Here is a 13,235-nt window from a genome sequence, read left to right on the forward strand (position 1 = left end):
GTCGGGGGGGGGGGGGAGCGGGTGTCGGGTTGGGTCGGGGGGGGGGGAGCGGGTGTCGGGTCGGGGGGGGGGGGAGCGGGTGTCGGGTCGGGGGGGGGGGGAGCGGGTGTCGTCGGGGGGGGGGGAGCGGGTGTCGGGTTGGTCGGGGGGGGGGGGGGGAGCGGGTGTCGGGTCGGGTCGGGGGGGGGGGAGCGGGTGTCGGGTCGGGTCGGGGGGGGGGGAGCGGGTGTCGGGTCGGGGGGGGGGGAGCGGGTGTCGGGTCGGGGGGGGGGGGAGCGGGTGTCGGGTCGGGGGGGGGGGGAGCGGGTGTCGGGTCGGGGGGGGGGGGAGCGGGTGTCGGGTCGGGGGGGGGGGAGCGGGTGTCGGGTCGGGGGGGGGGAGCGGGTGTCGGGTCGGGTCGGGGGGGGGGGAGCGGGTGTCGGGTCGGGGCGGGGGGGGGGGAGCGGGTGTCGGGTCGGGGGGGGGGAGCGGGTGTCGGGTCGGGGGGGGGGGGAGCGGGTGTCGGGTCGGGGGGGGGGGGAGTGCTCGGAGCGGGTGTCGGGTCGGGTCGGGGGGGGGGGAGCGGGTGTCGGGTCGGGTCGGGGGGGGGGAGCGGGTGTCGGGTCGGGGGGGGGGGGGAGCGGGTGTCGGGTCGGGTCGGGGGGGGGGAGCGGGTGTCGGGTCGGGTCGGGGGGGGGGAGCGGGTGTCGGGTCGGGGGGGGGGGAGCGGGTGTCGGGTCGGGGGGGGGGGAGCGGGTGTCGGGTCGGGGGGGGGGGGAGCGGGTGTCGGGTCGGGGGGGGGGAGCGGGTGTGGGGTCGGGGGGGGGGGGAGCGGGTGTCGGGTCGGGGGGGGGGGGGGAGCGGGTGTCGGGTCGGGGGGGGGGGGGAGCGGGTGTCGGGTCGGGGGGGGGGGAGCGGGTGTCGGGTCGGGGGGGGGGGAGCGGGTGTCGGGTCGGGGGGGGGGAGCGGGTGTCGGGTCGGGTCGGGGGGGGGGAGCGGGTGTCGGGTCGGGGGGGGGGGGAGCGGGTGTCGGGTTGGGTCGGGGGGGGGGGAGCGGGTGTCGGGTCGGGTCGGGGGGGGGGAGCGGGTGTCGGGTCGGGGGGGGGGGAGCGGGTGTCGGGTCGGGGCGGGGGGGGGGGAGCGGGTGTCGGGTCGGGTCGGGGGGGGGGGAGCGGGTGTCGGGTCGGGGCGGGGGGGGGGGGAGCGGGTGTCGGGTCGGGGGGGGGGGAGCGGGTGTCGGGTCGGGGGGGGGGGGAGCGGGTGTCGGGTCGGGGGGGGGAGCGGGTGTCGGGTCGGGGGGGGGGAGCGGGTGTCGGGTCGGGTCGGGGGGGGGGAGCGGGTGTCGGGTCGGGGGGGGGGGGGAGCGGGTGTCGGGTCGGGGGGGGGGGAGCGGGTGTCGGGTCGGGGGGGGGGGAGCGGGTGTCGGGTCGGGGGGGGGGGGAGCGGGTGTCGGGTCGGGTCGGGGGGGGGGGAGCGGTTGTCGGGTCGGGTCGGGGGGGGGGGGAGCGGGTGTCGGGTCGGGTCGGGGGGGGGGGGGAGCGGGTGTCGGGTCGGGGGGGGGGAGCGGGTGTCGGGTCGGGTCGGGGGGGGGGGGAGCGGGTGTCGGGTCGGGTCGGGGGGGGGGGGGAGCGGGTCTCGGGTCGGGTCCGGGGGGGGGGGGAGCGGGTGTCGGGTCGGGGTGGGGGTGGGGGGAGCGGGTGTCGGGTCGGGTCGGGGTGGGGGTGGGGGGAGCGGGTCTCGGGTCGGGGCGGGGGGTGGGAGCGGGTGTCGGGTCGGGTCGGGGTGGGGGTGGGGGGAGCGGGTGTCGGGTCGGGTCTGGTCGGCGGGGGGGGGGGAGCGGGTGTCGGGTCGGGGGGGGGAGGGGGCGGGGAGCAGGAGCTGGCCGTGGGAGGAGCCCCAGTGAGGCCATTGGGCCAGGGCTAGGGGCTGCGTGCTTCGGGCCCCTCCCACACAGTTTGGCGCCTGGAGCTACTGCACTTGCGTGCCGACTGTAGCGCGCATGTGCAGAGGTCCCGGCACTGTTTTCAGCGCAGGGACCTGACTCCGCCCCCCCACAGCTCGTGCTGCGCTGCGCCGAGGGCCAGAGGACCTGTAAGTCGGTGGAGAATACCGAGGATTTTTTTAGACGCCGTTTTAGGTGCGGAAAACGGGCGTCCAGCTCGGAGGGGCGCCCGTTTTTTTTCTTGTGGAAACTTGGGCCCATAGAAACTAGGATCAGTAGTAGGCCATTCGGCCCTTCGAGCCTGCACCACCATTCAATATGATCATGGCTGATCCTCTATCTCAACACCATATTCCCGCTTTCTCCCCATACCCCTTGATGCCTTTTGTGTCTAGAAATCTATCTATCTCCCTCTTAAATATATTCAGTGACTTGGCCTCCACAGCCTTCTGTGGTAGAGAATTCCACAGGTTCACCACCCTCCGAGTGAAAACATTTCTCCTCATCTCGGTCCTAAATTTCCTCACCGTATCCTGAGACTGTGACTCCTTGTTCTAGACTTCCCAGCCCCGGGAAAACATCCTCCCCGCATCCAGTCTGTCCAACCCCGTCAGAATTTTATACCTTTCAATGAGATCCCCCCCTCATTCTTCTAAACTCTCGTGAATACAGGCCCAGTCGACCCAATCTCTCCTCATACCACAGTCCTGCCGTCCCAGGAATCAGTCTGGTGAACCTTCGCTGCACTCCCTCTGTGGCAAGTGTATCCTTTCTTAGGTAAGGAGACCAAAACTGTACACAATACTCCAGGTGTGGTCTCAGCAAGGCCCTGTATAACTGTAGTGAGACATCCTTGCTCCTGTACTCAAACCCTCTTCATCATCATCATAGGCAGTCCCTCAGAATCGAGGAAGACTTGAGTCCTCAGGTGGCTGAACAGCCCAATACGGGAACCACAGTCCCTGTCACAGGTGGGACAGACAGTCGTTGAGGGAAGGGGAGGGTGGGACTGGTTTGCCGCACGCTCCTTCCGCTTGGTTTCTGCATGCTCTCGGTGACGAGACCCGAGGTGCTCAGCGCCCTCCCGGATGCATCTCCTCCACTTGGGGCGGACTGGTCTTTGGCCCAGGGACTCCCAGGTGTCGGTGGGGATGTTGCACTTTATCAGGGAGGCTTTGAGGGTGTCCCTTGTAACGTTTCCTCTGCCCACCTTTGGCTCGTTTGCCGTGAAGGAGTTCCGAGTAGAGGGCTTGCTTTGGGAGTCTCGTGTCTGGCATGCGGACAATGTGGCCCCGCCCAGCGGAGCTGGTCGAGTGTGGTCAGTGCTTCAATGCTGGGGATGTTGGGCCTGGTCGAGGACGCTAACGTTGGTGCGTCTGTCCTCCCGGGGGATTTGCAGGATCTTGCGGAGGCAGCGTTGGTGGTATTTCTCCAGCGACTTGAGGTGTCTACTGTACATGGTCCATGTCTCTGAGCCATACAGGAGGGCGGGTATTATTACTGTAGACCATGAGCTTGGTGGTAGATTTGAGGGCCTGGTCTTCAAACACTCTTTTCCTCAGGCGGCCGAAGGCTGCACTGGCGCACTGGAGGCGGTGTTGAATCTCGTCGTCGATGCCTGCTCTTGTTGATAGGAGGCGCCCGAGGTATGAGAAATGGTCCACGTTGTCCAGGGCCACGCTGTGGATCTGGATGACTGGGGGGGCAGTGCTGTGCGGTGAGGACAGGCTGGTGGAGGAGCTTTGTCTTACTGATGTTTCGTGCAAGGCCCGTGCTTTCGTACACCTCGGTAAATACGCCGACTATATCCTGGAGTTCAGCCTGTGTGTGTGCACAGACGCAGGCGTCGTCCGCGTACTGTAGCTCAACGACAGAGGTTGGGGTGGTCTTAGACCTGGCCTGGAGACGGCGAAGGTTGAACTGATTCCGACTATGCCATGCTGTGTGCTCAATAACGGTTCTTGTAGCTTGTTTTTCTCCAATAAGCTTCCCACCTCGAACCAGTTTGTCTTGTTTCTCGAGGGGAAGCTTTTTTTTCAATCACATCTGCCAGATACTCCGTTCTTGAGAATTACAAGCTCGGCTACAATGCTTTTAAGAAAATACTAATGATTTTAACCCTTTCAGGGCCTTTAGGGAAAGTCTAGCCATATCGGTATCCTTGTGCATGAAACACAAAAGGATAGTATGCAGGTACAGCAAGTGATCAGGAAGGCCACGGAATCTTGGCCTTTATTGCAAAGGGGATGGAGTATAAAAGCAGGGAAGTCTTGCTCCAGTTATACAGGGTATCGGTGAGGCCACACCTGGAGTACTGCGTGCAGTTTTGGTCTCCATATTTACGAAAGGACATACTGGCTTTGGAGGCAGTTCAGAGAAGGTTCACTCGGTTGATTCCGGAGATGAGGGGGTTGACTTATGAGGAAAGGTTGAGGAGGTTGGGCCTCTACTCATTGGAATTCAGAAGAATGAGAGGTGATCTTATCGAAACGTATAAGATTATGAGGGGGCTTGACAAGGTGGATGCAGAGAGGATGTTTCCACTGATGGGGGAGACTAGAACTAGGGGGCATGGTCTTAGAATAAGGGGCCGCCCATTTAATACTGAGATGAGGAGGAATTTCTTCTCTCAGAGGGTTGTAAATCTGTGGAATTCGCTGCCTCAGAGAGCTGTGGAAGCTGGGACATTGAATAAATTTAAGACAGAGATAGACGCTTTCTTAACTGATAAGGGGAGCGGGCAGGGAAATGGAGCTGAGTCCATGATCGGATCAGCCATGATCGTATTAAATGGCGGAGCAGGCTCGAGGGGCCCGATGGCCTACTCCTGCTCCCATTTCTGATGTTCCTATGTTGCTAAGTTGTTTCTGTCTCCATAGCGTTTAGGTGTCCGGCCCCCATACTGGAAGGCGGAATGTTTGATCCGGTCAGTACTTCCTATGGCGCTGGGGAGACGGTCACGTTCGAATGCTACGATGGATACGTCCTGAAGGGCTCGGCTAGCAGGAGCTGCATGGAGAATGGCAGGTGGAATGGTACAACCACGATCTGCAACGATGGATGTAAGTACTCCCTGGCACGTCCTTCGATACGTTGAGCGGTGCAAGGATATTGAGGTCCTCAATGCGTGGCATGTGGGAGTCGAACAAGCCAATCGGAAGTTGCAATGTGAGCAATTAGTGAAACGTATAAGATTATGCGGGGGCTTGACAAGGTGGATGCAGAGAGGATGTTCCCACTGATGGGGGAGACTAGAACTAGGGGGCATGGTCTGAGAATAAGGGGCCGCCCATTTAAAACTGAGATGAGGAGGAATTTCTTCTCTCAGAGGGTTGTAAATCTGTGGAATTCGCTGCCTCAGAGAGCTGTGGAAGCTGGGACATTGAATATATTTAAGACAGCGATAGACAGTTTCTTAACCGATAAGGGGATAAAGGGATATGGGGAGCGGGCAGGGAAGTGGAGCTGAGTCCATGATCGGATCAGCCATGATCGTATTAAATGGCGGAGCAGGCTCGAGGGGCCCAATGGCCTACTCCTGCTCCCATTTCTTACGTGCTTAAGAGTGTGCTCACCGGTCGGTAGAGTTCTTGCGGAGGGGAGCGGGCAGGTCGGAAGGACGACTGCTGGGCCTGGCCTAAGGGGGCCATCAGCCAGTACAGGCAGCGGGCGTCGAGGGGGTCGTTCAGCCCGACTGCCTGCCTTTCTTCCGCGGTTACATCCGGTCCAGGGTGTCCCTGGAGATGGAGCACGCGGTGTCCACCGGTACACTCGCGGCCTTCCGCGAGAGGTGGGCGCCGGAGGGACTGGAGTGCATCATCACCCCCGCAACCAAATTCTAATTTGATTTATGCTCCTGGTTAAAAGATAGTTGGTTTAATTGTCGGTTTTAGAGCACCCCCCCCATTAATAAGGGTGCACTTGATTAATGGTTTTACACACAATATTTGGAGAGCTGTTGCAGGACCTCACCAGGGTCTGGAACAGAGTCGACACCGAGCGCAGTTCTCCCCCGTCTGGAGTGGCGGCTGTCCTTCAGGAGCCGCTGCTCAGGACTCCGTACCTCCACGACCGCGGTTTTAAAAATGGCGGTGGATAAGAGGGCTGTGTTTGGCGAGGTGACCAAGGTCAGGGACCTGCTCGATGGCGGAGGAGCGGGCTGGATGGGGCCTGAGGAGCAGGCACGGCCCCTATCCTGGGCCGAGGTCCGCCGCGCGGCCGATGCCATCGAGTCGCTAAAAACAGCTCTGGGCCCCGACTCCGTTAGGTGCGTCGAGGAGGCTCAAGCACGTGGGGCGATCCCGTCCGAACTGACCCCCGTCCGGACGGAATTCCTCATCGGCGCCAAACCCCGAAACCTCCCTCGGGAGCCGGCGCCTCACAACTTGAGCCTCCTCCGGGAAATCCCCTCCGTGCATTTCAGTTCTGCGCGGAGGGGTTTCCTGTACGGGCTGCTCCTGCACACTCTCCACCTTGCCATCCTCGTCTGCCATCCGGGCATGCCATAGTGAACTATCTTGCCGTCCGGAGGAGGTGGGGGTCCCCAATTGAGTGTTCTCTGTGCGGGAGACCTCCCTCTATCTATCGGGGACTTGGCCTGGAGGGTGGTGCACGGAGCAGTCCCGTGCAATCGGTTTTTAAGTCGGTTCACGGACTCCCGGGCCGCCTGTAATTTCTGCGGTCTGGAGGAGTCCGTGTTCCACCTGTAGGTACAGTGTGTGAGGTTGCAGCCCCTCTTCCAATGTCTGGCTGCACTTCAGTCCCACACTCCTGATCTTTGGGCACCCTGGGCAGAGGGGAGCGGGTAGGTTCGAGGGCCTCCTCGTAGGACTGCTCCTGGGCACGGCCCAAGGGGGCCATCAGCCGGTCCAGGCAGCGGGCGGTCGAGGGGGTCGTTCAGCCTGACTGCCCGCCTCTCTTCCGCGGTTACATCCGAGCCAGGGAGATAGATAGATTTCTGGATACAAAAGACATCAAGGGGTTTGGCGAGAAATCAAGAAATGTAATGTTGAGATAGAGGATCAGCTATGATCATATTGAATGGTGGTGCAGGCTCGAAGGGCCGAATGGCTTACTCCTGCTATTTTCTATGTTTCTAACTAGTTCTTAATAGCAATGTTTTGCTATAAATCCTTAAGTAAAGAACCCATGAAGCAGATACATTATATTATTATATTGAAAGAGCATAACAAAACACTCTTTGGAACAGAGGAGGCTGAGGGGAGACCTTATTGAGGTGCATAAAAGTTTGAAGGGCCTGGATAGAGTGCGTAGGAAGGACCTGTTTCGCTTAGCAGAGGGATCAACAACCAGCGGGCATAGATTTAAAGTAATTAGTGGGGGGGTTTAGAGTGGGCTTGAGGGGAAATTTCTTCACCCAGAGGGTGGTGGGGGTCTGGAACTCATAAGCACATAAGAAATAGGAGCAGGAGTAGGCCATACGGCCCCTCGAGCCTGCTCCGCCATTTAATACGAACATGGCTGATCCGATCATGGACTCAGCTCCACTTCCCTGCCCACTCCCCATAACCCCTTATTCCCTTATCGCTCACAAATCAGTCTATCTCTGTCTTAAATTTATTCAATGTCCCGGCTTCCACAGCTCTCTGAGGCAGCGAATTCCACAGATCCACAACCCTCTGAGAGAAGAAATTCCTCCTCATCTCAGTTTTAAATGGGCGGCCCCTTATTCTAAGACCATGCCCCCTAGTTCTAGTCTCCCCCATCAGTGGAAACATCCTCTCTGCATCCACCTTGTCAAGCCCCCTCATAATCTTATACGTTTCGATAAGATCACCTCTCATTCTTCTGAATTCCAATGAGTAGAGGCCCAACCTCCTCAACCTTTCCTCATAAGTCAACCCCCTCATCCCCGGAATCAACCGGGTGAGCCTTCTCTGAACTGCCTCCAAAGCAAGTATATCCTTTCGTAAATATGGAAACCAAAACTGCACGCAGTGTTCCAGGTGTGGCCTCACCAATACCCTGTATAACTGTAGCAAGACTTCCCTGCTTTTATACTCCATCCCCTTTGCAATAAAGGCCAAGATTCCATTGGCCTTCCTGATCACTTGCTGTACCTGCATACTGACCTTTTGTGTTTCATGCACAAGTACCCCCAGGTCCCGCTGTACTGCGGCACTTTGCAATCTTTCTGCATTTAAATAATAACTTGCTCTTTGCAATAAAGGCCAAGATTCCATTGGCCTTCCTGGTCAGTTGAAGAGCCGTAACCAACAGGGCTACGGACCGAGAGCGGTAAAGTGGGATTAGGCTGGGAGAGCTCTTGCTCGGCCGGCACGGACTCGATGGGCCGAAATAGCCCCCTTGTGATGCAGTGCATGTCCGCGATGGCCGTCAGATGATCACTCCCTGCCTTCAATATATGCTTTCGGTTCACTCTTCCAGCGCAACACTGCCCCCATCCCGGGATCCCAGCGGGAGGCCGGAAGTCGGGGACCAATTACTGGATTGGCGACAAGGTGGATTACAGCTGCAGCGGAGGGCTGGTGCTGGTGGGTTCGGCCCAACGGGAGTGCGAGGAGTCGACTGAGTGGACTGGATCAGAGCCCAACTGCCAACGTGAGTCTGACCATCCCGTTCAGTACTTAACCCCGCGCTGCGCGGTTTACCTCAGCCGCCAGAGAATACCAGAGCGGGGAGCTTGTGATAAAACTGTGCAAAACACTAGCATAATACGTGCACCTGCGAGGATGCTCACGGGTTTAGAAACATCGAAACTAGGAGCAGTAGAAGGCCATTCGGCCCTTCGAGCCTGCACCGCCATTCAATATGATCATGGCTGATCCTCTATCTCAACACCATATTCCCGCTTTCTCCCCATACCCCTTGATGCCGTTTGTGTCTAGAAATCTATCGATCTCCCTCTTAAATATATTCAGTGTCTTGGCCCCCACAGCCTTCTGTGGTAGAGAATTCCACAGGTTCACCACCCTCCGAGTGAAAACATTTCTCCTCATCTCGGTCCTAAATTTCCTACCCCGTATCCTGAGACTGTGACCCCTTGTTCTAGACTTCCCAGCCCCGGGGGAAACATCCTCCCCGCATCCAGTCTGTCCAACCCCGTCAGAATTTTATACCTTTCAATGAGATCCCCTCTCATTCTTCTAAACTCTAGTGAATACAGGCCTAGTCGACCCAATCTCTCCTCATACCACAGTCCTGCCATCCCAGGAATCAGTCTGGTGAACCTTCGCTGCACTCCCTCTGTGGCAACTATATCCTTTATTAGGTAAGGAGACCAAAACTGCACACAATACTCCAGGTGTGGTCTCACCAAGGCCCTGTATAACTGTAGTAAGACATCCTTGCTCCTGTACTCAAACCCTCTTGCAATGAAGGCCAACGTACCATTTGCCCTTAACCACTTGCTGCACCTGCAGGTTTGCTTTCAATGACTGGTGTACAAGGACAGCCAGGTCCCTCTGTACATCGGCACTTCCCAAGCCATCACCATTTAAATAATACTTTGTCCTATGTTTTTCCTACGAAAGTGGATAACTTCACAGCTGATGACCACCTTGCTGTCCAGAGGAGGCGGGGCGGGGGGTTCCCAGTGGAGTGCTCTCTACGCGGGAGTCCTCCCTCTATTTATTGGGGACTTTGCCTCGAGGGTGTTAGACACAGGGCAGTCCCGTGCAATTGGTTCTTAAGTCGGTTCACGGGCTCCCAGGCCGCCTGCAGTTTCTGCGGTCTGGAGGAGTCCGTGTTTCACCTGTAGGTACAGTGTGCGAGGTGGCAGCCCCTCTTCCAATATTTGAAGGGGCCGCTGCTCGAATTCTGGCTGCACTTCAGTCCCACACTCCTGATCTTTGGGCACTCTGTGCAGAGGCCGAGCGGGCAGGTCATGAGGGGCACCTCGTAGGACTGCTCCCGGGCCTGGCCAAGGGGAGCCATCAACCGGTCCAGGCAGCGGTTGTTCCAGGGGGTTGTTGGAACTCGCTGCCTCGGAGAGCTGTGGAAGCTGGGACATTGAATAGATTTAAGCCAGAGATAGACAGTTTCTTAACCGATAACTGATTAAGTGGTCATGGAGAGCGAGTGGGGAAGTGGACCTAATTCCATGATTGGATCAGCCATGTATGTATTAAATAGAAACAGAGAAAATAGGTGCAGGAGGAGGCCATTTGGCCCTTCGAGCCTGCACCACCATTCAATAAGATCATGGCTGATCATTCCCTCAGTACCCCTTTCCTGCTTTCTCTCCATACCCCTTCATCCCTTTAGCTGTAAGGGCCGTATCTAACTCCCTTTTGAATATATCCAATGAATTGGCCTCAACAACTCTCTGCGGTAGGGAATTCCACAGGTTCACCACTCTCTGGGTGAAGAAGTTTCTCCTCATCTCGGTCCTAAATAACTTACCCCTTATCCTTAGACTGTGACCCCTGGTTCTGGACTTCCCCAACATCGGGAATATTCTTCCCACATCTAACCTGTCCAATCCTGTCAGAATTTTATACGTTTCTATGAGATCCCCTCTCATCCTTCTAAACTCCAGTGTATAAAGGCCCAGTTGATCCAGTCTCTCCTCATACGTCAGTCCTGCCATCCCGGGAATCTGTCTGGTGAACCTTCGCTGCACTCCGTCAATAGCAAGAACGTCCTTCCTCAGATTAGGAGACCAAAACTGAACACAATATTCCAGGTGTGGCCTCACTTAAGGCCCTGTACAACTGCAAATGGCGGAGCAGGCTCGAGGGGCCGTATGGCCTACTCCTATTTCTTATGTTCTTATGTTCTTAAAGTGGCCCCCACTAATGTGCTGTCTCTCTCTCCCCCCCACCCCCGCCTCCCTTTTCCCTCCGCAGATAAAAGCTCCACTGACACCCCTGCCGACGTTGCAGCCTATTTCACTGCCTCCTTCACCAATGTACTGGGCATGACGCAAACAGAGCAATCTGTACCGGAAGGTAAACAACAGTGAAGACATACATTCATATAGCGCCTTTCACGACCACCGGATATCTCAAAGCGCTTCGCAGCCAAAGAAGTATTTTATTTTTGGAGTGCGGTCACAGTTTTAACGCGGCAGCCAAATTTATGCACAGCAAGCTCCCACAAACAGCAGTGCGGGAATGACCTGGATCTCTAGTGATGTGGATTGTGGGGTAAATATTGGGTCAGAACACCGGGGGAACAACTCTCTCCCCCTGCTCTTCTTCAAAATAGGATCTTTTGCATCTGCCTGAGAGAGGGGGCCTCGGTGTAACGTCTCATCGGAAAGACGGCAGTGCGGCGCTCCCTCAGTACTGCCCCTCCGACAGTGCATCGCTCCCTCAGTGCTGCCCCTCCGACAGTGCATCGCTCCCTCAGTGCTGCCCCTCCGACAGTGCATCGCTCCCTCAGTGCGGCACTCCCTCAGTACTCCCCCTCCGACAGTGCGGCGCTCCCTCAGTACTGCCCCTCCGACAGTGCGGCTCTCCCTCAGTACTGCCCCTCCGACAGTGCGGCGCTCCCTCAGTACTGCCCCTCCGACAGTGCATCGCTCCCTCAGTGCTGCCCCTCCGACAGTGCGGCACTCCCTCAGTACTGCCCCTCCGACAGTGGGGCACTCCCTCAGTACTGCCCCTCCGACAGTGCGGCTCTCCCTCAGTACTGCCCCTCCGACAGTGCGGCTCTCCCTCAGTACTGCCCCTCCGACAGTGCGGCGCTCCCTCAGTACTGCCCCTCCGACAGTGCGGCGCTCCCTCAGTGCTGCCCCTCCGACAGTGCGGCACTCCCTCAGTACTGCCCCTCCGACAGTGCATCGCTCCCTCAGTACTGCCCTTCCGATAGTGCGGCGCTCCCTCAGTACTGCCCCTCCGACAGTGCGGCACTCCCTCAGTACTGCCCCTCCGACAGTGCATCGCTCCCTCAGTACTGCCCCTCCGACAGTGCGGCGCTCCCTCAGTGCTGCCCCTCCGACAGTGCGGCACTCCCTCAGTACTGCCCCTCCGACAGTGCGGCACTCCCTCAGTACTGCCCCTCCGACACTGCGGCACTCCCTCAGTACTGCACTGGGAGTGTCAGCCTAGAGTTTTGTGCTTCGGTCCCTGGAGTGGGACATGAACCCACAACCTCCTGACTCAGGGGCGAGTGTGCTGCTCACTGAGCCACGGCTGACATGTTTCTCTTGTCTCCCTTCCCTGTTGTGTTAACTAATCACCCTGGGTACTCTCTCCTTTGTCCCGTCATGTTAGTAACCAGAATTGTTATTTGTTTACGGAGAGGATAAATCCATTAGGTCCCGAGGAATTGTATATCCTTTATAAGAAACATAAGAAATAGGAGCAGGAGTAGGCCTCAAGCCTGCTCTGCCATTTAATACGATCATGGCTGATCCGATCATGGACTCAGCTCCACTTCCCTGCCCGCTCCTCATAACCCCTTATTCCCTTATCGGTTAAGAAACTGTCTATCTCTGTCTTAAATTTATTCAATGTCCCAGCTTCCACAGCTCTCTGAGGCAGCGAATTCCACAGATTTACAACCCTCTGAGAGAAGCAATTCCTCCTCATCTCAGTTTTAAATGGGTGGCCCCTTATTCTAAGACCATGCCCCCTAGTTCTAGTCTCTCCCATCAGTGGAAACATCCTCTCTGCATCCAATTCAAATGTGATTCAGGTTTGTTGTTGCGGTTTTAAGTTGTTAATTTGTGCGTTCTGGAGCCAAATGTGTGGCTAATTGATTTAAAGTTTCAACCTGTCTCTCCCTCAACAGCTTCTCTCCTGCGCAGGATTGTTGTCACTAAGGACACGCCACTTCACATCTATATCCTTCTCGACGCCTCTCGGAGCATCGGTTCGGATAATTTCCAGAAAGCCAAGCATGTGGCGGCGAACCTGATCGACAAGGTAACGGAGCCCTCGCGGGTATCGAACCTGAATTGTGGCACTTTCCGCTGAGCCTTCGGGACTGACGCTGAGGCTTGAGTCGGAAGAACATAACGAACATCAGAAATAGGAGCAGGAGTCGGCCATTCGGCCCCTCGAGCCTGCTCCGCCATTTAATACGATCGTGGCTGATCCGATCATGGACTCAGGTCCACTTCCCCGCCCGCTCCCCATAACCATTCACTCCCACGTTGCTCAAAAATCTGTCTATCTCCGTCTTAAATTTATTCAATGTCCCGGCTTCCACAGCTCTCTGAGGCAGCGAATTGCACAGATTTACAACCCTCAGAGAGAAGAAATTTCTCCTCATCTCAGTTTTAAATGAGCGGCCCCTTATTCTAAGATTATGCCCCCTAGTTCTAGTCTCCCCCATCAGTGGAAACATCCTCTCTGCATCCACCTTGTCAAGTCCCCCTCAT

General features: G+C 57.6%; 1 protein-coding gene across 2 annotated transcripts in view; it reads left to right on the forward strand.

Annotated features, from left to right (window-relative positions):
• The window catches only part of LOC139230333 (complement factor B-like), a 102,372-nt gene that overhangs the window by 28,121 nt on the left and 61,016 nt on the right, over window positions 1-13,235 (forward strand). For both annotated transcript variants that reach the window (XM_070862163.1, XM_070862164.1), the window contains exons 2-5: window positions 4,801-4,983; window positions 8,330-8,503; window positions 10,753-10,854; window positions 12,644-12,777. In XM_070862163.1, coding sequence (XP_070718264.1) covers window positions 4,836-4,983; window positions 8,330-8,503; window positions 10,753-10,854; window positions 12,644-12,777 — 558 coding nt within the window. In that variant the 5' untranslated portion in view covers window positions 4,801-4,835. The remainder of the gene's footprint in view (window positions 1-4,800; window positions 4,984-8,329; window positions 8,504-10,752; window positions 10,855-12,643; window positions 12,778-13,235) is intronic.

This window comes from Pristiophorus japonicus, chromosome 19 (assembly GCF_044704955.1).
Source record: "Pristiophorus japonicus isolate sPriJap1 chromosome 19, sPriJap1.hap1, whole genome shotgun sequence".
NCBI lineage: Eukaryota > Metazoa > Chordata > Chondrichthyes > Pristiophoridae > Pristiophorus > Pristiophorus japonicus.